This window comes from Triticum urartu, chromosome 7A (assembly GCF_056163025.1).
Source record: "Triticum urartu cultivar PI428250 chromosome 7A, HENAU_Tu73, whole genome shotgun sequence".
NCBI lineage: Eukaryota > Viridiplantae > Streptophyta > Magnoliopsida > Poales > Poaceae > Triticum > Triticum urartu.
Genome location: NC_141879.1, coordinates 642,753,708 through 642,775,775, shown reverse-complemented (window position 1 = coordinate 642,775,775; position 22,068 = coordinate 642,753,708). Strand labels below are relative to the sequence as shown.

At 47.3% G+C, this 22,068-nt stretch overlaps 1 protein-coding gene across 1 annotated transcript; it reads right to left on the bottom strand.

Moving 5' to 3' along the window:
* Positions 1-16,059: 16,059 nt before the first annotated feature.
* Positions 16,060-21,234, bottom strand: LOC147960975 (uncharacterized). Its single transcript, XM_087533610.1, has 9 exons — positions 21,219-21,234; positions 20,227-20,354; positions 19,648-20,097; positions 19,354-19,524; positions 19,078-19,242; positions 17,169-17,267; positions 16,900-17,034; positions 16,673-16,776; positions 16,060-16,117 (listed from the first exon to the last, which is right to left on the bottom strand). The coding sequence occupies exons 1-9, from the start codon at positions 21,232-21,234 to the stop codon at positions 16,060-16,062; spliced, it is 1,326 nt and encodes a 441-aa protein (XP_087389736.1).
* Between the last annotated feature and the right edge of the window lie 834 nt (positions 21,235-22,068).

The following is a 22,068-nucleotide window of genomic DNA, read 5'->3' as shown; positions in this document are numbered from 1 at the left end:
CATCAGCGTTGGGAGCTGGATCGCAAGATGGTGGAGCACCCCTACTGCGGAGGGGGGCATGGGGACCCCCTTGCCCAGAAGCAGAGGGCGACGGCAGAGCCGCTCGCGGTGGCGACGCTTCCGTCCGCTAAAGGAATAGCGGGGGAGCCCATTCCGGTGGAAGATGTGCCGGATGTGGAGTGTTTCAAGTGCCGTAGACTTGGGCACTACCAATCCAAGTGCACCTTTAAGCGCCTGTGTGTTCTGTGCAAGGAGGAGGGGCACGCCTCTGCCTATTGCCCTTCGCGCGGCAGGGCGGCCAAGCTGCAGATCATGGGGAGTGTGATTTTAGGAGAAGGTTTCTTTTGCCTCGAGTTTGGCGAAGACGCTGAGGAGGAGCGGCCTGTCGACCAGAAGGTGGCAAATGCGGCGATCCTCTCGGCGGAGCCGGGCAAGTTGAATCTGCGTATCCTGAAACAAGAGCTCAAGAACATTATCACAGGTGAGTGGGATTGGCAAGTTACGCAGGTTGGTGATGATGATTTCCTGGTGGTGTTTCCCTCGGCAGATCTTCTGCACATGGCCAGATCGAGTGGAAAGCTTTTTCTTCCCTCTCATGACATTACCACAAGGGTGCGGGACAGGCTACACGAGGTGATCCAGCCGATGGTCATGCCGGAAGTGTGGGTTAAGCTTCATGGCATCCCCCAAAAGCACCGTAGGGAGGAGAGGATCAAGGAAGGATTTAAGATGTTGGGGCGGCCGATTGTGGTGGATGAACTCTCTCTCATTCGGTTGGGGCCGGTGAGGATGAAATTGGCGTGTAAGTCACCAGAGAAGCTGAACGGAACGGTGGAAGTGTGGTTTAACAGTGAAGGCTATCAGATCAAGGTAGAGGTTGAGCGTCCGAGTCAGCGTAGGGGCGCTGGTGGATCGGGGTTTGGTGCTGGGGGGTCGGGGGCTCCCCAACCTCCCCCACCGTCCAAACCCAGTGGTCCTGATCCTGTGGCTCCTACTGTTGGCAAGGACAAGGCGGATGCTGGGCAAGGATCAGGGCAGGCGCGGCAGGGAGCGCAGCAGGACATGGTGATGGGGGGCAGGAAGATGAGCTGGACGATAGCATGCAAGACACTTCCATAGACACAGAAACGTGGGATAAGCTTGGGGTGATGGAAGGGCGGGCGATGGTGGTGGCGACCCAGGATACTGCTGTGAGCGGATCGAGCCTGGCGCGTGATCTGGCAGGAGCTTTTGATGAGTACGGATCAAACTTGCCACTGCAGATTCCGGCGGCTGGCTCCACTCTTGCCTTGGTGACGGGGACTATTGCTAGTGAGGGGCTGGTAGGGGGGGAGGTCCTCAATTCCCTCCTCTCCGGTGGCCGCGCATGGTGGGGGCGACGCGCTGAGCGCTGAAGGAGTTACCCCTGCCTCGGGCAAGCGGGGCTCGGGGGACGCGGGCAGGCCGCCCAAGAAGACAGCGGGTAGGAAGCCGGGGCCCAGGAGCGTGGCCCAGTCCATGCCAAGCGTGGTGGCTACCCTACGTGGTGAGCTGGGGACGGAGTTGGCGGCGGGGGATGTGGGCATCAAGGCCAAGCGTTCAAGGGACGTCTCTGATATCCCCTCTTCCAGCCGTGCTCCGGCAAGGAAGAGAGTGCCCAAGGCGGTGAGCTCGCGAGGAGTTCACCTGCGTAATTGGGTTTTGTAATGCGTTTCTTATTTTGGAACATTCGTGGCTGCGGGCACGTAGGGCGTCGCACGCAACTCACGGAGTATATGGCCAAGGAGCGCATTGACATTGTTGCGTTACAGGAAACCATCAAGGCCGATTTTACTTTGCGTGATTTACTTGCAATAGATCCTCTGCAGAGTTTCGATTGGCGCTGGGTTCCTTCCTCTGGTCATTCGGGTGGCCTCCTCATGGGTTGTAAGAATGATGTATGTGATGTAATCTTGTGGGAGTTTGGTGTATTTTGCATCATGGCTACGATTAGACACCGAGCTTTGAACCTGACTTGGGTGGTTATATGCGTTTACGGGCCTGCGGACCAATCGAAGTCTGCGGGTTTTCTGGCTGAGGTCTCTGCGATGGTGGGGGCCAAACGAGCAGCTAACCTCCCAGTCATAGTGGGGGGGATTTTAACTTGATCCTCTCGGGTGCAGACAAGAACAACGGCAATGTGGACTGGTCTAGGGTGTTACTTTTCAACAATGTGATCGCGACGGCCTCTTTGCGTGAGGCAGCGCGGGTAGGGGCGAGATTTACATGGACTAACAAACAGCTTCGCCCGGTTAGGTCTGTTCTCGATAGAGTATTTTTTATGCCGGAGTGGGAAGCGCTTTTCCTAATGTGCTCGTTAGTGGCAGAGACTAGGATTGGCTCTGACCACATCCCGCTTATCTTCTCTTCACGGGAGGAGCACATCCGCCGTAGTAGCATGTTTTACTTTGAAACGGCTTGGTTTGAAGCAGAGGGCTTCGAGACCATGGTCCGCGAGAGGTGGGCTACTATAGTGTCTCAAATGGGCCCCCAAAGGGGTCCGGCTGAGTTTTGGTCTGTAGCCGCGGCTAGGCTATGTCCGTTTCTCAGGGGTTGGGGAGCGAACTTTGGCAGCGAATCCAAAAAGGAACGCGCCAGGCTTACGGAAGAGATTGCGACGCTTGACTTGGTGGCGGACGTGCGATCCTTTTCCGAGCAGGAGTGGGCACATAGATATTCACTGGAAGATCAAGTGCTAAGTATATTGAGAGTCGAAGAGGAGTATTGGCGTCGTAGGGGCGGCATCAAGTGGGTGACCAAAGGCGACACAAATACGGGATATTTCCATGCGTATGCTAATGGGAGAAAATGCAAATGTTCTATCCTGCGCCTTAACCATGAAGATAGGGTTTTGGTCACCCAGGCTGAGATCAGTATCCACATTTACGACTTCTTCATCGGGTTGCTGGGGACGGCCGAGGAGAAACGTCTTTGCCTTCGGGAGGATCTGTGGGATCCGTCCGAACGGGTGTCCCAGGACGAAAATACATGGCTGGCCCTGTCATTTCTCTCGGAGGAGATTGACCGAGCGCTAGCCTCCATGAAATCGGGCACGGCTACTGGGCCAGATCGGTGGCCGGTGGAGTTTTTCAAAAGATTTTGGCCGTGCTTGAAACATGTTTTCCACGCAATCGTCAATGGCTTCGCGCTGGGCCAAGTGGACCTCGCCCGACTAAACTACGGGGCGGTTAGTCTTATTCCCAAAGTTAAGGGCGCGGATTGCATCAAGTTGTTTAGGCCTATCATGCTGATCAATGTTCCTTTAAATTGTGTGCCAAAGCATGCGCCGTTCCGCTTGCCCCTATTGCCCCTATTGTCCGAATGGGAGCCTCTGTATGGTAAAGTTGCCAATAGGGGCAGCCCGTGGCGAGGGAGATTCATGTCTTCGGTGGCTTGACTGATCCTTACAAAATCTAGTCTGGTCATGTTCTGGCAGGTGTACGCGCTGCTATACCATGTGGTAGCGGACTCGCATATTCTGGTGGGAGAGGCCTTGCAGTCGACGACGCCAGCAATCCACTTCCTGAGGCCGCTGAACGCGGCGGAACTAGCAAGTTGGGACTTGCTGTAGGCTCAAGTGGGCCAACCCGTCAGGAGCCAGGCTGATGACGTAGTGACCTGGGACCTGTCGGCGTCTCGTAAATTCTCGGTTATGTCCATGTATAACAAGCTGACGGAGGGTCCCGCCTTAGATATTGCTAGGAGTCTTTGGAAGGCTAGGGTGCCGCCAAAGATAAAAATTTTCCTTTGGCAAATGTTTCGCAATAGGCTGCCGACGGCTGATAACGTAGCTAAACGCAACAGGCCCTTGAATGGGACCTGTGTGGTTTGTGAATCGCTAGAGGATGCGAACCATGCCCTTTTCCAATGCGCACTGGCCCGTTTTGCCCGGAGCGCGGTGCGTGAGGTGTTCCAACAGAATTGGAACCCGAGATCGGGGAATGAGCTGTTATCGGTGTTCCAAGCGCAGAGGGGTGCCAAGGCCAGGGTCCTGTGGATTTGCGTGGGTGCATTGCTTTGGTCCTTATGGACAGTGCGAAATAAAATGACTATGGAGCATAAGTTCCCGACTAACCCGACTGATGTTATTTTCAAATGCCATCTTTTTCTGTAGAGTTGGACACCACTGGGGAAACAATGTGATGCTAATCTTATGAGGAGCATAATGGAGCAGATTGCGACAAGTATCCCCAGGCTCCGTCAAGCGAATTGAGCGTCTTATGTCCTTTATTTTGGGTGCCTAGCTTTTGAGGTAGATTTGGTTGGGGCCTATCTTGCGAACTATTTGTTGTGATGTGCGTGACCGATGTGGCCTGTTAAGACTCTGGTTATGTGGTATGTATGTTGTGCAAACTCGGATGCTGACTTTGTGGCTTTATTAATTTAAAGCCGGACGCGTCTAGCGTCTTCGTTAAAAAAACTTGAGGAGCTTTCGACAGAAAACATGGCATTCCAATCCGGTGGAGGTGCACCGTCTCCCTCACTTGCCTTGCACATGCGCTTAGTTCCAGTTAGGTGTCTGGGTGACACGCTTACCTAGATCAGAATTTTGAACACAAATGCCAAATTAAAAATAACAAGTTTAACCATTCGAGAGTTCTTTTTCTCACAACACCTCGCCTACCTTGTTCAGTGTGAGGGACTTGTTTTTGGGTCTCATATGGGACATGGCTGTCGTTGGCCTGTGTGGGTTGTGTAACAACATAGGCCCACAAATCCCGCAACCACAAGGGGGGCCTGGTCAAGTTGCACAATGTTACATAGAGTATATTGCCATAGTGATTGTCCACACCTGAGTTGAGTTATTACGCCTGCACCTGTCCAGTTTCTTCGATGTCAGTCTGGTTTTTTTCAGCCTGCATCTAGCATGTGTTGTGTGATTGATTTCTAGTGCCACTATTGCATACATGGTTTTGTTGACCATTCCTCTTATGTTGCATTAGTAGAACAGAGCTATTCCAGCGTCCCTGACCCTCCGATCTGGCACTACCGAGGGCTCCTGTCGGTGTCAAAACCGGCGGATCTCGGGTAGGGGGTCCCGAACTGTGTGTCTAAAGCGGATGGTAGCAGGAGGTAGGGGACACGATGTTTTACCCAGGTTCGGGCCCTCTTGATGGAGGTAAAACCCTACGTCCTACTTGATTATTCTTGATAATATGAGTAGTACAAGAGTTGATCTACCACGAGATCGGAGAGGCTAAACCCTAGAAGCTAGCCTATGGTATGATTGTATGTTGTCCTACGGACTAAAACCCTCCGGTTTATATAGACACTAGAGGGGCTAGGGTTACATAAGGTCGGTTACAAAGGAGGAGATATACATATCCGTATTGCCTAGCTTGCCTTCCACGCCAAGTAGAGTCACATCCGGACACGGGACGAAGTCTTCAATATCGTATCTTCATAGTCCAACAATCCGGCCAAAGGATATAGTCCGGCTGTCCGGAGACCCCCTAATCCAGGACTCCCTCAGTAGCCCCTGAACCAGGCTTCAATGACGATGAGTCCGGCCCGCAGTGTTGTCTTCCGCATTGCAAGGCGGGTTCCTCCTCCGAATACACCACAGAAGAGTTTGAATACAAGGATAGTGTCCGACCCTGCAAAATAAGTTCCACATACCACTGTAGAAAGAATAATATTTCCACAAATCTAATCAGCTGACACGTTTTGGCAGCATGACATCATGCCATGGCCCGGTAATTATTCAAACCGTTTTTCTTTAACCAGCCCCGCACATAACGCGAGGTGGTTTCTTGACACGTCTTGTCAAAGCAGAGATCGTGTCCCCCTTATTACGGGATTCTCATCAATACGGGTGTGGGTAACCCAACCGCGCCACCAATTATGGTGCTTGGGGGATAAGCGAGTTTTACCAGGCTGGTGGGGGCGCATAGTTTCGTCCGCGCTTATAAAGGGATAAGGTCTCACCTTTTTCTACCCACGCCTTCTTCCTCCTTGCTCATCCATTCTCGCGCACTCGAGCTCCAGCGCCCAAGTCCGCATCCTTCTCCTCAACTCTCTCCAACCATGTCCGGAGCGGGAGGCAAGTGGATGGCCTCCTCCGTCACGGAGGGACACATCAAAAAGCTACGTGGAGCCGGATACTTAGCCGCGGATATCGCGCACCGGCTGCCAGCCGCGGGGCAGATCGTCCCTACCTCGGAACCTCACGAAAGGGTGGTTTTTCTTCCCCATTTCGTCCGCGGATTGGGGTTTCCCCTTCATCCATTCTTCCGCGGCCTCATGTTCTATTACGGGCTGGACTTTCATGATCTGGCCCCGAATTTCATCCTCAACATTTCGGCGTTCATCGTCGTGTGCAGGCTTTCCTCCGCATCCGGCCCCACTTCGGCCTATGGCTGAAGACCTTCAATATCAAGCCGAAGGTAGTAGGTGACCAACAAGCGGAATGCGGCGGAGCCATAGTGGGAAAAATGCCCAATGTTACATGGCTCGAGGGCTCCTTCATGGAGACCGTAAAGGGGTGACAATCGGGGTGGTTCTACATCACTGAGCCGCGCGACACCAACTGGGTGGCGGCCCCCGAGTTTCGATCCGGAATCCCCACGCGGATCATTTCCTGAAAGGAGAAGGGCCTGTCCTGGGGCTCATCGGTGGAGCTGGACGGACTCCAGAAGTGTATCTGGAACATGACAAGCAAGAAACTTAAGCTTGTCAACATAGTCCAGGTCATGCTCTTCCGCCGGATCCTCCCGTGTCAACAACGGGATTTCAACTTATGGGAGTTCGACCCGGCCCAGCACCAGACTCTAAGCGAGCTCTTCGACACGACGCATAAAGACGTCTGGAGGGTGCTGTTCAAGGGCCCCGTTGTCCCTCCTTCTCTTACTGAGGACCGCAGGCTAAGCGCGAAGCATTCTGCGAATCTGGTAAGTTTTGTACATCTGGTAGGGTATTTATTTCCCATAGCTTAACCATGTGCGGGGTCTGAGCTCCCATGCCTTCGACAGGACTGGGTGGAGACATCGGAGCAGATTAACTGTCCGGCCCCTCTGCCCGAAGACACTACGGACGCTCTCCTGACGGAGATGCGGACTCCGGCTCCTAATGAGGTGCCGGAGAACACCAAGGGAACCCGAAAGAGTTCCCGGCGCCAGGTGGTATCGGACTCATCGTACGATAACACCGAGACACCCTCCTCCCACGAAAACGAGGAGAAGGAAGATGAAGATTCTCCCCCTCCAGCCGGGGGAGACAAGAAAAGGAAGGCCGCCCCAACCGGGGAGGCCGAAGGGTCAAAGAAGGGAAGTACTCTCCTTCCGGACTGCTCCACCATCGCCGCCGCCGACGAAGACGAGTGGCTGCTCAGGGCCAAGCCCCTGGCGAAGTCATAAGTATTCGGATACCAGAGTAAGTCTAGCATACCTTTGTCGCACTGCTTCCCCTAATGCCGAAAACGATTATGCAGTCCGCCCCAAGCCCATATCGATGTATCATCGTCGGACGGTTCCTTGGACTTGTCGGACATGAATAGTGATACACTTCCAACCGCCTCCTCTCCTTGCCCTACGGACAATGCCGAGGTATTGTCTCAAGGGGCACCGAGCTGGGGGGAGACAGTCCCGGAGGCGCCTCAAGGCGACCTTCCGGACTCCAGGAGCAAGGCTCCCGGGGGCTCCAAGTTCGGCTCTTAGCCGAACACCGCGCCGGAACCTCCAGTGGTTCCGGACTCGGGCAGGCGGCCCCCTTCCAAAAGGGGCAAGATGCCCGTGCCGGTGACCTCTGTCCATCCAGAGGCACCGGACAACCTGCTGGGAGCGCTTCGCAGCGCTTCCATCGACGAAGAGCACCGCACTATTATGAGTGCGGTGATCAAGAAGGTTCAGTCTGCCAAGAGCATACTGACTGAAGCCTGTGCCAGCCTTTTAACAGGCTTTGAGGTAAGTATTTAAAATATAGGAAAAATATTACCGCATAGACAGTAGCCCCTGATGCTCTGTTTGGTGTTCACAAAGAAAAGCCGAATAGAGGATCAAATAATATCTGCAATAGTCTAATATAAGTATGTCTGTATGCGTATGCAGGCTTCGCTGCTGACCTCTGCCGCATTGACTGCGGAGGTCGCCGCATTGAAGCAGGACCTCAAGGGGTCCGAGAAAGAGCTCGGCCTTGCCAAGAGGCAGCTCGAGGAGAACAAAGGTAAGTAATACCTTGTCTATATATAAAAGAAAATGTGGTTGCGAAATGACAGGATCATCGACAGTGGCTACTAAGTGGGTGGTGGGTGGGCGGCGAATTTCTTCGTCATCCGCATCCCAATCCTGCCGGACATAGTTCGGCCAGGACTCTCCTGACAAGGAGAGAGACCTTAATGAGTTCAGTATGTCACCGAAGGGCGAGTGCTGAAAGATATCTGCGGAGGTAAACTCCATGATCGGCGCCCAGTCGGATTCGATAGGCACGGGCGCAGGCGGTTTGGAGTCCGTGGCCGGGGAAGGATCCGGCAGCTTGGCATAACGGCTCTCGTGAAGGGTAAGGTCGATACTTGGCTCGATCGCCGCTGAGGATATGGCCTCCATGGCGGGGTCTATCCACCCGTCCATGGATGACGTAACTGGCTCCAAATTGAGGGTCGGAGCGCTTGCCGGCGCGATACCTGAACACTGTCCGATGGCAGAGCTAAATCATGCTCATCGTGACCGTGTGGCGCACTAGGCAGGGGCTCGAATCCGTCGAAGATCAAGTCTCCGCGGATATCGGCCATGTAGTTTAAGCTTCCAAACATGACTTGGTGGCCAGGGGCGTAACTCTCGATCTGCTCCAGATGGCCAAGCGAGTTGGCCCGCAGTGCGAAGTCGCCGACTACAAAGATCTGTCCGGGGAGAAAAGTCTCACCCTGGACTGCATCGCTATCGATGATTGAAGGAGCCATCAAGCCTAACGGCGACGACACAAAGGAACTCTCAATGAAAGCATCAATGTCGGTGTCAAAACCGGCGGATCTCGGGTAGGGGGTCCCGAACTGTGCATCTAAGGCGGATGGTAACAGGAGGCAGGGGACACGATGTTTTACCCAGGTTCGAGCCCTCTTGATGGAGGTAAAACCCTACGTCCTGCTTGATTATTCTTGATAATATGAGTAGTACAAGAGTTGATCTACCATGAGATCCGAGAGGCTAAACCCTAGAAGCTAGCCTATGGTATGATTGTATGTTGTCCTACAGACTAAAACCCTCCGGTTTATATAGACATCGGAGGGGGCTAGGGTTACACAAGGTCGGTTACAAAGGAGGAGATATACATATCCGTATTGCCTAGCTTGCCTTCCACGCCAAGTACCGGACACGGGACGAAGTCTTCAATCTCGTATCTTCATAGTCCAACAGTCCAGCCAAAGGATATAGTCCGGCTGTCCGGAGACCCCCTAATCCAGGACTCCCTCAGCTCCCGAAAGGTGATCCTATGACACCGATGGTCTTCGTGATTATCATCGATGTGCTGCTCTAGCGAGCCATTTCCCTGGCGATCCGCCAGCGGCTCAACCCTCCTCACATGGAGTTTTGATGAAAATGACCTCCTGCGCAAACAAAGTGTCAGAAATGACCACCTGCAAAAATAATTGACAAAACTACACTGGCGGCACTTGTGGCAGGTGACAAGTGGCACCTGCCACCACAACCTCTGGCGGCGTGCCTTGCCGCCACCGCAAAAACCTGGGCCAAAACCATCCAGGCCAGGGCTAGTAGTAGCATTCATTGAAAAGAAAGCGTAAAAAGTTTCTTGGTCTGAGAAAGGAGCATCATGGTGGCGGGCTGAGGAGCTTCAGCGGGATAGAGGTCATTTAGAGGGAAGTACCAGGAGGGGGTGAAAGCTTTGGCTAATAGGTTTGATTGGTAGTATCTGAGAGTAGCGGATTTAGCGTCACGAGGGAAGAAATCTACTCCATCCATTGCAAGGACTGAGATATGCTCTTGCGAAGGCAAGCATAGCAATGGCGTAAAAATATTTACAGTTCTCGTCTCCATCCAAAGTCGTTCGAACTTTGCTTGGATAGTGCATCGCAATGTGTTTATGATCACATTTTGCAAAGACATCTTGTTTCCGTAAAGCATGCGGTGCTCCTCCATAGCATCCAAAACGTTTATCAGAACTTTGGACTTATTTTCCCGGTGTTTAGAGGGATTGACAAAAAATTAAGTGTTTTAGGTAAGCGCAAAGTGGTAGAGAGCATGATTTGAATTTCTTCGTGTTGTGGTCCGGCAGCCAGTCCTTCTGGCCCAATTGTTTTCAAACCGAAAAAGCGCGGGGCATGGAATAACCGTGTCAATGGGAACCTCCTATTTGGCATGTTAGGCGCCAGCGAATAAGCCAACACCACCCCCCCCCCCCCCGCGCGCGCCCCCGGCCCCCTGCCCTTTTGGGCTGGCCATGCGAGGGGTCGGGCATCCTTTATTTCTTTTTTTGCTGAAAGTAATTTAGGATTTCAAAAAGTTCCAAAAGTTCATAAAAATTGTAAATTTCAAAAAAATGCTCAAGAATTCAAAATATGTTCACAAAAAGTCTAAGGATGTTCGTGAATTTTAAAATTTTGTTCATGATTTTGAAAAATGTTCGCATATTCAAAAAATATTCATGAATTTGAAAAATGTTTGCGATTTCATAAAAATGTTCACAAAATCAAAAGATGTTCGTGAATTTTAAACATTGTTCCCAAATTCCAGAAAAATTACGTCTATTCAAAAAAGTTCACTGATTGAAAAAATATTCATGAATTCAAAAACAAATCATGCATACAAAAAATGTTCATGAAAACAAAATGTTTGTAAATTTCCGAAATTGTTCCCAAATTTCAGAAAATGCTTGTCGATTTCTAGAAAATTGATGACCTACAAAAAATGTTCATAGTTTCAAAAAATGTTTGATAATTTTTAAAAACATTGTTCAATAATTAAAAAAATGTGTGTAAATTTAAAAAATGTTCATTATTTCAGAAAGTATTTACTATTTTATAAAATAATTTTTTATTTGGAAAATGTTCACGAATTTGAAAGATATCCGTAAAATGAAACAGAAAAATAAAAGAAGAAAAAATAAAAATAATAAATGAACACGAATTTTTTTTTAAATGAGTCAAGGAATAGATAGTGGAGTTTTGGAACAAAAGAACCAAAGGCAGGTTAATAAAAGGGCAGCGATCTGCGCCGGCGCACCAGCCCAACTGTTGGGCCGGTCAAGCCCGAGCCGTCCGATGCGGTTAGTGTGAACCGTTAGATCTGCGCGCGAGTGTGTACCGAACCAACCATTGCAGCAAAAAAGACACGTTTTGTTGCAACCGTTGTATGAACAGCCACAACCAGAAAAACAGGGGAGCTGGATCCCCCGCGTCTGCCCGTCCCCGATCCGCGGCGACGGCGGCCGGATCACGTCGAGGAGGGGCTCCCCCATATATCAAGCGGCCTTGGAATTTCTTCCTCGCGGCCGAATCATGTCTTACATCCGTAATGACCTCCTTGCCTCCATGGATTTGGGCTCGAGCTCCGCTGCCGTTCATGGCCGAAGTCCCCTGAGGCGGCAAGGCCCTGGTGGTAGTGGACCGGTGCTGCAACGGTACTACAATCTTGGTGTGGTCTTCCAAGATGCAGCACGACATGGACGGGATGAAATTGATCTAGTATGATTTCCAATTGCAACCCTAGATCCTTTTGTTCACAACAAAATGTTGCAACCTTTGATTTCAATTGATGAGCATGAGATTAAAAAGAGATGTTCTCAACATACTGGTGTTTGATTTTTGTGTAATGTTTCTGATATGTTGTCAATTAATGCTAGCATCTTCCTGCTGTCTGCTAGTAAAATGTTACAAGTATGTGTTGCATTTGCTACATGCTACTTGCTGGATGTTACATGCTACATCCTAAAATATTGCATACAGGAGTTGTTTTGGATTGTGATTGACATGCTGCATCCACTTTTTTTGTTTGTGTTTTTTGCATGTTTTTTCATGCAGCAAAAAAACTGACTTGGGTGCTGATTTTGTTGCAGAATGTTGCTGTGGAGCCATCGATTTTCCTTGATGATGATATGCAAAATGTTGCACACGAAGAAGAAGATGATGGCATTGATCTGAATGATACTCTGGGACATGATAGTGACGATTCCTTGCAGCTGAACACGGATGGTGCAGCTCCAAAACATTGCAATGCCCGTGTGGCCGGTGACAATGCCAATGGAAATGCTGCAACACTTGTTGATGAACCAGACGAAGATATATCATCACAGTCAGTTGTCCCTTTTGTTGGAATGGTTTTTGACAATGTTGAAGAAGCTCAGCGTGTTTACAATGAATATGCTTCAAAGATGGGCTCTGGAACTCGCATTGTGACGTCAAAGCATAGTAGGAAAAATAGCTTGGAGCAGAAGTGCATCCTAATCTATAGAGTTTTTGAGTGCATACACTCACGGAAAGATCCTTCGAAGAATGTTGGTGGAAGCATTTCTGACGGGACTGCAACAAATCAAAGTGATGATGTTGATATGAGCTATGCTAGTAATAAAAAATCTCCAAGCAAACAAGCTGGCATCTATATGGATGTGAGCGACAAGAGGCGAAGAAACCATTTGGAGCGGTATGATTGCAAGGCTCGTATGGGTGTTAGCCTCAAAGACGGTAGCTGGGTTGTGAGAGTTTTTGAGGCCGATCACACACACCAGCTGATGTTGCAAAGGGGGCGTCGGAGATTTTGTCGCTCTCACAGAAAGATCCCTGATGCAGACATGCAATACATCACTTCGCTGCACTATCGCAACATATCAACGGCTAATATGATGGGCTTGCTTGGAGATGCACGGTGTTGCGATCCAAGGAGTTTGCCGTACGTGAAGACTAATGTGACAAATGCAAGAGCAAAGCTGCGAAGGGGCCTGTCAGAGCGTGATTTGGAGCTGACAATCGAGTACTTTGAGAGAAGACAAGTGGAGAATCCCAACTTCTTTTTCTCGAAGCTAGAAGAAGATGGAGCTGTTAGGGCACTTTTCTTGGTTGATGGGAGAACAAGGGCCTTGTATCCAAAGTACAAAGATTGTGTGTTTTTGACACCACATTCTGCACAAATCGCTACAACTTGCCCTTTACTCCGATTGTTGGCATTAACAACCACACACATACTGTTTGCTTGGGGTGCGCTTTGTTGCCTGATGAGACCATCGAAACTTTCAAGTGGGTCTTCCAGCAATGGATGTTGGCAATGAATAACGAGCATCCGTTGAACATTATGACTGATCAAGACCAGGCAATGGCTAAAGCCATCTCAATGGTATTTCCACATTCAACACACAGATGTTGCAAGTGGCACGTCTTCCGGGTTGCAAGGAAGAAACTAGGGAAGATGCTGGGCAAGGATGAGCCTTTTGCTGAAGCATTCTATGGTTGCATCAATGATTCAGATACCGTTGAGGAGTTTGAAGAACGGTGGAAGCAGATGGTCGAGTTATTTGGTGTGGCTGATAAGAAACACCTCAAGAACATGTGGGACAGTAGGGAGATGTGGGCTCCTGCGTACTTTAGGAATAAGTTCTTCCCATTCACGGGAACAACCGGGCGGTCTGAGGGCCTGAATTCCTACTTCAAGACTTTAAATCATCATGGAGACTCGGTTTGGACATTTGTCCAGCAGTTTGAGCTTTGCCAGGAGCTAATGCTTGATCGTGAAGACAATGCTGGCTTCATCAATGAAGCGACGAGGCCGCCACTCTGGGGCAAGTAAGTCCAAAGTCATGTAGCATTTTTTTAGTTTTCCAGTACAGTGTGGTTGCATTATTTCTTTGAAACATATGTAGCAATTCTTATTGATGTTGGAAGCTTTTTTTGTTTGCAGTTACAACATTGAAAAGCAAGCTGCAGATTTCTATACCAGAGAGGTATTTTCCAAGTTTCAAAAACTATTGGCTAAATCAACAGGCTATGGTCTGCAATATCAGCTGCAAGGGGATGTCATCTGGTTTCGCCTTGTTGCAAATTATGGCGTCAACCCAAAAGTGTACACGGTGCGTGTTGCTCCTAAAGATCAGACATACATGTGCACCTGCAACATGTTTGAGATGTGTGGGCTGATCTGCCCACATATCATCCGTGTCATGGTGCACCTGAACATGCAAACGATACTTGTGACTTACATGCTTCCAAGATGGTCTAAGAGAGCAACCGACCTTGCGCCTGAACCAGGCGATGGGCATAGAGCTATGCATTTCGGCGTCCCCGCGACAAACACCCTAAAGTTTAACTCTCTATGCCGGAAGTTTGGGAAACTCGCTTCTGATGCATGCTTCAATGATGAAGCTTATAGTTTTGTCTCTGGGCTAATTGATCAAGGTAGTGTTGGGGTTGTTGCAATAAAAGCTAGATGAACTGATGGGGTTGCAGGAGACGAAGAAGCCCAAGGTCATGCAGGAAATGAACAACTCTCAGGGGGTCCAAGTACAGGTCAGCGGGATCCACCCCCCGTAGGACTGCGGAACCCACCAAAGTCAGCAAAGAAGGGGAGGCCAAAGGATAAAGAGAAGCACATGAAGCCACTAATTGAGATTCGAGAAGATGAAATGAAGAAGAAAGCAAAGAAGGACGCGGCGAAAACAAAGAAAGCTCCAAAGCCAAGGGAAAAGAAGACTCCATGCAAATATTGTGAAGATGAAGATCACAACGTGAAGGATTGCCAACTCCTTGCAGCTTTTCTTGCTGCGAGTGCGAGCGCGAAAGCTCCGGGTGTCGAAACAATCCTTACACTTTAGGTTATTTTCATGAGGGAAAAAATGATGAATTGCCTTGTAACACCCCATGACTTATGATAAAAAGTTGTGTTTACTAGCTATGAATGTTTGTTTTGTGGGATTGCAACATATTACTACATGCGTGGTTTGAAAAAAGGAGAATGTTGCTTTTTACAAGAGTTGATTTAAAAAATTCATATTGTTATATGTTTGTGAGAGCTTACTTTTGTAGTATGATGGTGCCAAAATTTGTAGAATTTTTTGCAAAAAGCAGAATGTGGGTTTTTCCTTATTTTTTTTAAATAGTACTCAATGGTTGTTGTAACCACAGCTTGATCCATGTTTAAAAAGAACATGTTTTAAGATTTTGAAAATCATGGTTGAAGCTTTTGAAAAACATGGTTGAATCTTTTTGAAAATATGGTTAAAGCTTTTAGAAAACATGTTTGAAACTTTAAGGAAACATGTTTAGAAGATTTCTAAAAAGCATGGTTGCAGCTTTTTAAAAACATGGTTGAAGCTTCTGTGAACAAGGTTGCAGCTTTTAGGAAACATGGTTGAAGCTTTTGAAAACCTTGGTTGAAACTTTTTCAAAGTATGGTTGAAACTTTTTCAAAATATGGTTGCAGCTTTTAGGAAACATGGTTGAAGCTTTTTGCAAACATGGTTGAAGCAAAATAACAAGTTAGTAAAAGGAAAAAGCCTTGAATGATTTAAAGTGTTGATTTAGCTGTACAGCAAAAGTTGGGAAAGGAAGCTTATTTACAGTATGCTTCCACCAAAAAATATAGTAGGGATGTAGCTAATTTGCAGGTAAAAATGTATATTTTCGCTTTGCAACAAATCTAACAAAAGGTTGTAGCTATTCCCTGTGAGCTTCCAGCAATTTAAGTGTGTGACAAAAGTAGCATTCACATATTATTTTTCATAAAATATGTTTTGAGGGGAAAATGCACAGAGATTCCCTTGAAACTTCAATGGATGAAGTTTGAAATATTTTCATATTTCAAAACCAGCGAAACAAAAAACAATTGTCAATGCATGATCATGTTGGCAAACAGAAGAACGCATCCATTAAAAACATAAGTGCATCATCCAAATATCAAGTTATCATCGGTTTACATACCAAAAGGACACATATGTTTACTGGAGGTATCAATAGTTTACATACGAACGTGCACTACTCTAATCCTATTAGAACGCTACCACCTCAGACATGATCTAGACCTAACGAAGAAACAAGCTTGTTCGTCTTGAACCTTCCAGAAAATCAAGCCGCCAACTCATCCTTGAACGCCCGCTCCTTTGGGGCATTGTTCATTGGGTGACTGAAAAGGTTGTATGCCACATCCATGCGGTATCGCGCCATGTCTTCCTGAAAAAAATGAATACAAAAAGTAAGCAAGTATGATACTAGTTATTCTTGTGTTGCATGAGTATTGAAAACAATAAGTAAACAAGTATGATACTAGTTATTCTTGTGTTGCATGAGTGATGAATGCAAAAAGTTCACATCCATCCACCGCAAAAATTTGATATGGATGTAGCAAAATTATGACATGGATGAAGCAAAAGCAGAATGTAGTTGTAGCACACTAGACATATGGATGTAGCAAAAAAGCCTAGTAGGTACGAACTTAATCCACATATGAAGCAAAAACAAAACATGGTATTCTTCTGTTCCATGAGTATTGAAAACAAAGAAAGTAGATTTTAACAAAATGACAAGACAAAAAATAAAAAATGTGTACCTGCTTGAACTCTCTCATTGACTTCCCATCATAGTTCTCCACATATTTGAGCCCAAAAAAGCCACAATCACATCTGTGAGATAAAAAAAGTTCTCCATCATACTTCCCATGCATAGTTGAAAAAACAAAATGTTGAAATGGAACACATGATTGAAGCAAAATTCAAAAAGAAAACTCACAAGTTATCTTGCTTTGGGTAATCCTCTAGGTCAACACGGGCGAAGGATCCAACATTGACATTGAATTCGCTGCACTCTTGTGCGAGGGTTGCAAAGTTTGTGATCTAGCACCGAAAACACACACAAAAGTTTCAAAAAATAAAATGAGGTGTGTAAAGATGACAACATGGCATTTATGTAGATGAATCAGAAGGGTAAACAGAAAAAAATAGAGAGCATGAGCCTACTAGGTTATTGGCTTGCTTCTTCAAAGGAGATTGTTTTACTTTTGAATGGATTGAGTCAAATACATTCCACTGCTTGTGAAGTAAGTTTGCGCAAACAACTATCCAATGGCGATCATGAACAATTGTGAAAAAGAGCTGGAAAAAACAAAAAGAAAGGCAAAAAGGTACTCAGAACATGTAAAAAAATGTTACAGCCGCGTCGCATCATTGGATCATATTTGAAAGTATTTTTGTGGTGTGAAACAAAAGAAAGCTCTTGTGAAACTTACAAGGTCAAACTTTTGAACCTTGAACTTGGTCATAGCCCTTTCAAGCTCAGGCATGAGTTTTGCTGGCTGGAAGGTTGATGGGTCTTGTTTTAGTAAGATCTACATACAACAAAATGGTTAGTGTGTGTTGCAACGAAAATGTGAAAGAACGAAAGGAATGAAGCATTGCTTGTTTTTACAAAAACTTACCACCGCGTGGACTGAGAAAATGTATTTCTTCAAATCCCTTTCTTTTGCTACACGGGATGCGAGGTTGTTCATCTCGATACATAGTGACATAACCTCATCATTCATATCCCCGCGAGGCTTGAAGCATACAAGGAATTTCTTTTATCCAATGAAAAATCCACCTAGCTTGATGAAAGGTGTCCTGTTACCGTAGATGCAACCGAATGAATCATTTGTTTCGAGCAGAAAAAAAATAAAAAATAGAAAGCAAAAATAGATAGGGCTTAGGTAGCTCACACTTGTTCATTGGGTTGTGATTTCCTCAATGGTTTCCCATGCTTTACAAACTTCTCATACATTTCTGCAGCCTTATCGACCTTTTGCTTCTTTGCCTTGGTATTTTTTATGGCCAAAACTTTGGACATCCTCTTCTTCCTAGTGTTCTTGTCATGTGTGCTAGGGCCACTGCTTGCATCAGCAAATTGCTCTTCTGTAGCGACCATCTTAGGAGCTGTAGCAAAAAAATAAAAATGGATGAGTTTGCAAGAGATTGTACAAAAAGAATTTGCTGAAATCACACAAATGTGAAAAAATGATATGGAGAAAAACAAAAAGAAATGATGCAAGAGGAAGGAAGCATACTTGGGCTGTCATCATCATCTGAAACAGGAAACACGGGGATGTTTGCATATATGGGGCTGACTGTGCTCTTCTTGATTGTAGGCTCATCCGTGGAATGCATCATCTCATAGTCTTCGGAGCCCTTTGGGAACAACTCAAAGGATGGCTCGTCGTCCCAAATGCCGGCTGTCGCACTCCTGGGTGCATCATGGAAGAGTGGGGGGCTGTGAGGTGAGGCGTTGCCTTCCATCTCGAAACTCACTCTTTGTTGCTCACGAGTTTCCGCAGTCTCTGTTGCAACTTCTAGGTTCAATCTGGTGACTTCATCCTTGTTGATGCTAGGTGTTGTACCTTGAGCTTGAGCTTGAGCACCAATGTCGGCATTTACAGCTTTAGCATCATTCTCTTTTCCGCGACATTCGTTCATGGTAGGTGCTTCAAAGGAAAAGTTGGGCTCATTGGTAGCTGTGATGGTGTCTCCAACATCACGAAGGAGAGCGGCCATCCGGTATGGATGAAGTATGGATGTAAAAAAACACAAATGTGGGGATAGCACATTAGAGGTATGGATGAAGCGAGAAACAAGTAGGTGTGCTGCTGTGTCACTACGTATTAAATAAACAGTGTGATTGTAGCAATTTACTGTCATGGATAAAGCATAAAAAACAAATGGTCTATAACTCTAGGTAGCAAATTATTGATATGGATGTAGCAAAATTATCATATGTTTGAAGCAAAAACAGAATGTAGTTGTAGCACACTAGACATATGGATGCAGCAAAAAAGCCTAGTAGGTATGAGCTTAAACCACATATGAAGCAAAAACAGAACATGGTTGTATCACATCAGAATAAGGGATGCAGCAAACAAAATATACGCTTGCAACTGGGTATAGTAAATAATGCAAAGCCAAAGGTAAACAGGAAATGAATACAAAGAAAAAGATAGTGTAGATTGGGAAAGAGTACCCTTAGATCTTGCATACTATGGAATGATTGCTACAGCCAATCGTTGAGCGATGATGATAGGTGTGGTTCAGCATCAACATTTTGTTGAGCCTCGTTTGATTGAGAGTCCTTTGCTTGAATGTCAGCACCTTGAATTTGGCTTCCTTGGCCACTAGTTCCTTGGCCAGTAGGTGCTTCAACACTAACTCCCTGCCCACTGGCTGCTTCAGCACCAACTTCCTATCCCATGAGTTGTGCTGCATAGGGGGTGTTGCACAAATTCCGGATCTAGGAAAACAAAACATGAGGGGAGACAAAAATAAGAAGGTTGCCATAACCTAAATGGAAAAGCAAAGATTGCTAAATGCAAATTCAGTGAGCAAAAAACAGGGGGATGTTAATACTCCATTGTCAAAGGAAAATACATAGGCAGGATGTAGCAAAATTACTTGGGTGTGTTTCCCGTAGAAAGGTTGGACAAGAGTGAGCTTGTTCTTGTCAACTTTATCCAACCAATCAAAATCCTTTTCACAAACAAAGCGTATCCTCGGCACGGAATAATCAATGGCATGCTCATTTGGGAGGCCGGACGGGATATCAATATGATCCATGTATATGATCTGCATAGAATGGAAAAAGGACATTAGCCAACAAAAACATAAGTGCGAGCTATAGAAATGTACAAAAGGTTTCATGCAGCAAAGAAAGAAGATGGAGGTATTTCATAATGTTGCGTTGCATACCGCTAACATGGGGAGGCATGAAGTGATCTGAAACTCTGTTGTTTTTTCTGTATTTTCTTGCATCCTCTTCTTCTCTTGAAAGACTCCAACCTCCTCCATCGCTCGCGCCAACAAGTGCTCATCCCAAGCGAATTCATGCACCAAAGACATATCTTCCAAGAAAGCTAGATACTCGAGATTCACCATATTGCCAGTGCCTGGGCACAAAACTGTTGCCAATGCAAGGAGTGTCCAAGTCCTATTTATCATAACCACGTCCTCATCGCTGCAACTAGTGAGCAACTTGACAACATGGGCGATTGGAGCCATGTTCCCCTCCTTGTAGATGCTGCGAAGATCATGTTCATCACTCTTCTTAAGAAGCTTCACGGGTCTATCACCGGATGGCACGTTGAAAATCCTTTTCACCATGAGCTTGCTGAAGGTGATGGACTTGTTCTTGTGTTTGAACTCAGAGAGTATGTGATTCGTGTTCATCACAACAAACTCAATGATCTCATGGGGCACCTTGAAAGACCGGATGTCCAACAAGTCTCCAAACGGTCCCTCCCTTATGATTCTCTGTTTTCCTGGTGTTACTTGCTTCCCAATCTCAGCCGGCCTTTTTGAGTTAAACCTTGACTTAAAGCCACATAGATTACCTTTTTTCTTATTCTTCTTCTTAGCCTTCTTACTCCCCTCATTCTCACCAGCGGTGCCTGCGACATCTACAAAAAGAAAAAAAACAAGTCAATAAAACCCTAAAACTGCATCATCAATAGCTAGGAAAAAACAAATACATGAACACCTAAAAAAATCTGTAAATCCGCCGTATAAGATTCATGTTCAGAGATAAATTCATTTATGTTCGTTCTAGTTTCAGCAATTAAATCTGAAATGATCCTCGATTCAGAACCATGGGTGTTGGGCTGCGAAGTTCAAACTTGGTTCATCATCTCTTCATCATACGCAAAAACAGGTTCGGAATACATATTGATCTAGTACATTTGCTGGTAAACTCTAGTACTCCTACATGCTTGCAGATGATGATCTTAGACAAAGTGCACGTACATTTGCAAGAGTGCAAAGTTGGTTCCGGCCGTATATACAACACAAAAACACAAACACAACAGTGTGCATGCATCTTCACATGCAGTGATCTGAAGTTTACTCTGTTCTACTGTATCATCTAAAACAAATGTTCCTCACAAATTCCCCTCGGAAGTGTCCAGTGACCATTTAAACACAGCAATACCATTTCCCTGTATCCGATAGTTCGTGGATGAACAAAATCCCAAATCCTAATCCCAATCCCATCCCAAATCCCTAGCGAATAGAAGATTCAAATCCACCACCCCGCCCCTCCCTCTGCCCGCGGGAACACCACCCCGCCCCCTCTCTCTGCCCGCGGGAACACCACCCCGTCCCCTCCCTCGACCCGCGGGAACACTACCCCGTCCCCGTCCGCGCCGGCGCCAGCGCCGGCCCGCGGGAACACAAACGGCTCGCCCGCACCATAACCCGCCCTAACCCTAAAGCCAACGAGGAAGGGGGAGACAACAACGAAAGGGAGAGCAGGAGGGGAGAGTTACCATCCGGGGGAGCCATAGATCGCCGGAGAATCGAGATCCGCCCTGGGCCGCCGCCGCCGCTCCTGATCTCCAGGCGCCAACAAGCCCGTCGCCCGCCGGTCGCCCTGCCTCCTCGCACCGAAATGACACCCCGTGCGGTTGCAGCAAAAACTGGGGAAGGGATAACCCGTGCGCGTTTAAAAAAATATGGGTCTGGTAACACGTGGCGCAGACAGCATCCTTGGATCAAAAGAGATCCAACGCACGGAGCGCGACCGGCGCAACGGTTCGGCCGGCGCCCGGCCACAAACACTTCCCTTAATAAAAACTATCGATTTGCTCGAGCGTAGGCACGTCTCTTTTACTAGACCAGGTAAAATTTCTGTCGATGACATCAGAGCTAGAGTTGAGAGTAGCGTTGAATAAATTTGCCTCATTTTAACGAAAGGAAGCACTGTTTTTATCAGATGGTTCCCGCTCCAAAGTAAGGTCACGTGAAACGATGCAAGGTTGAATTGCGAGAGGAGCAACAGCAACCATTTCATCGTGATCCATATAAGCGTATACATTGGTAAACTTGAGGCTGGTCGGCGAGGCATCATGAAGAGGTGGTGATCACTGCCGCGATCTCCGCGGCATCCTCCTCTGATGCGCCACAGAGCGCCACAACCTTGAGCAGGGACTGGCCGTTGGGCACCGGCTCCTCTGGCACGCTCGTCGGGCCCGAGATGTCAAGAGCCTGGACGTGGTCGTCGGAGGCCATGGCCAAGTCGAAGCGCCACCCGTTGACACGGATAGCCTTGTCCGTCATGGATATGAACTTTGTTATATGGATGGGTGTTGTACTCATACTCTCTCCCGCTATCAATGA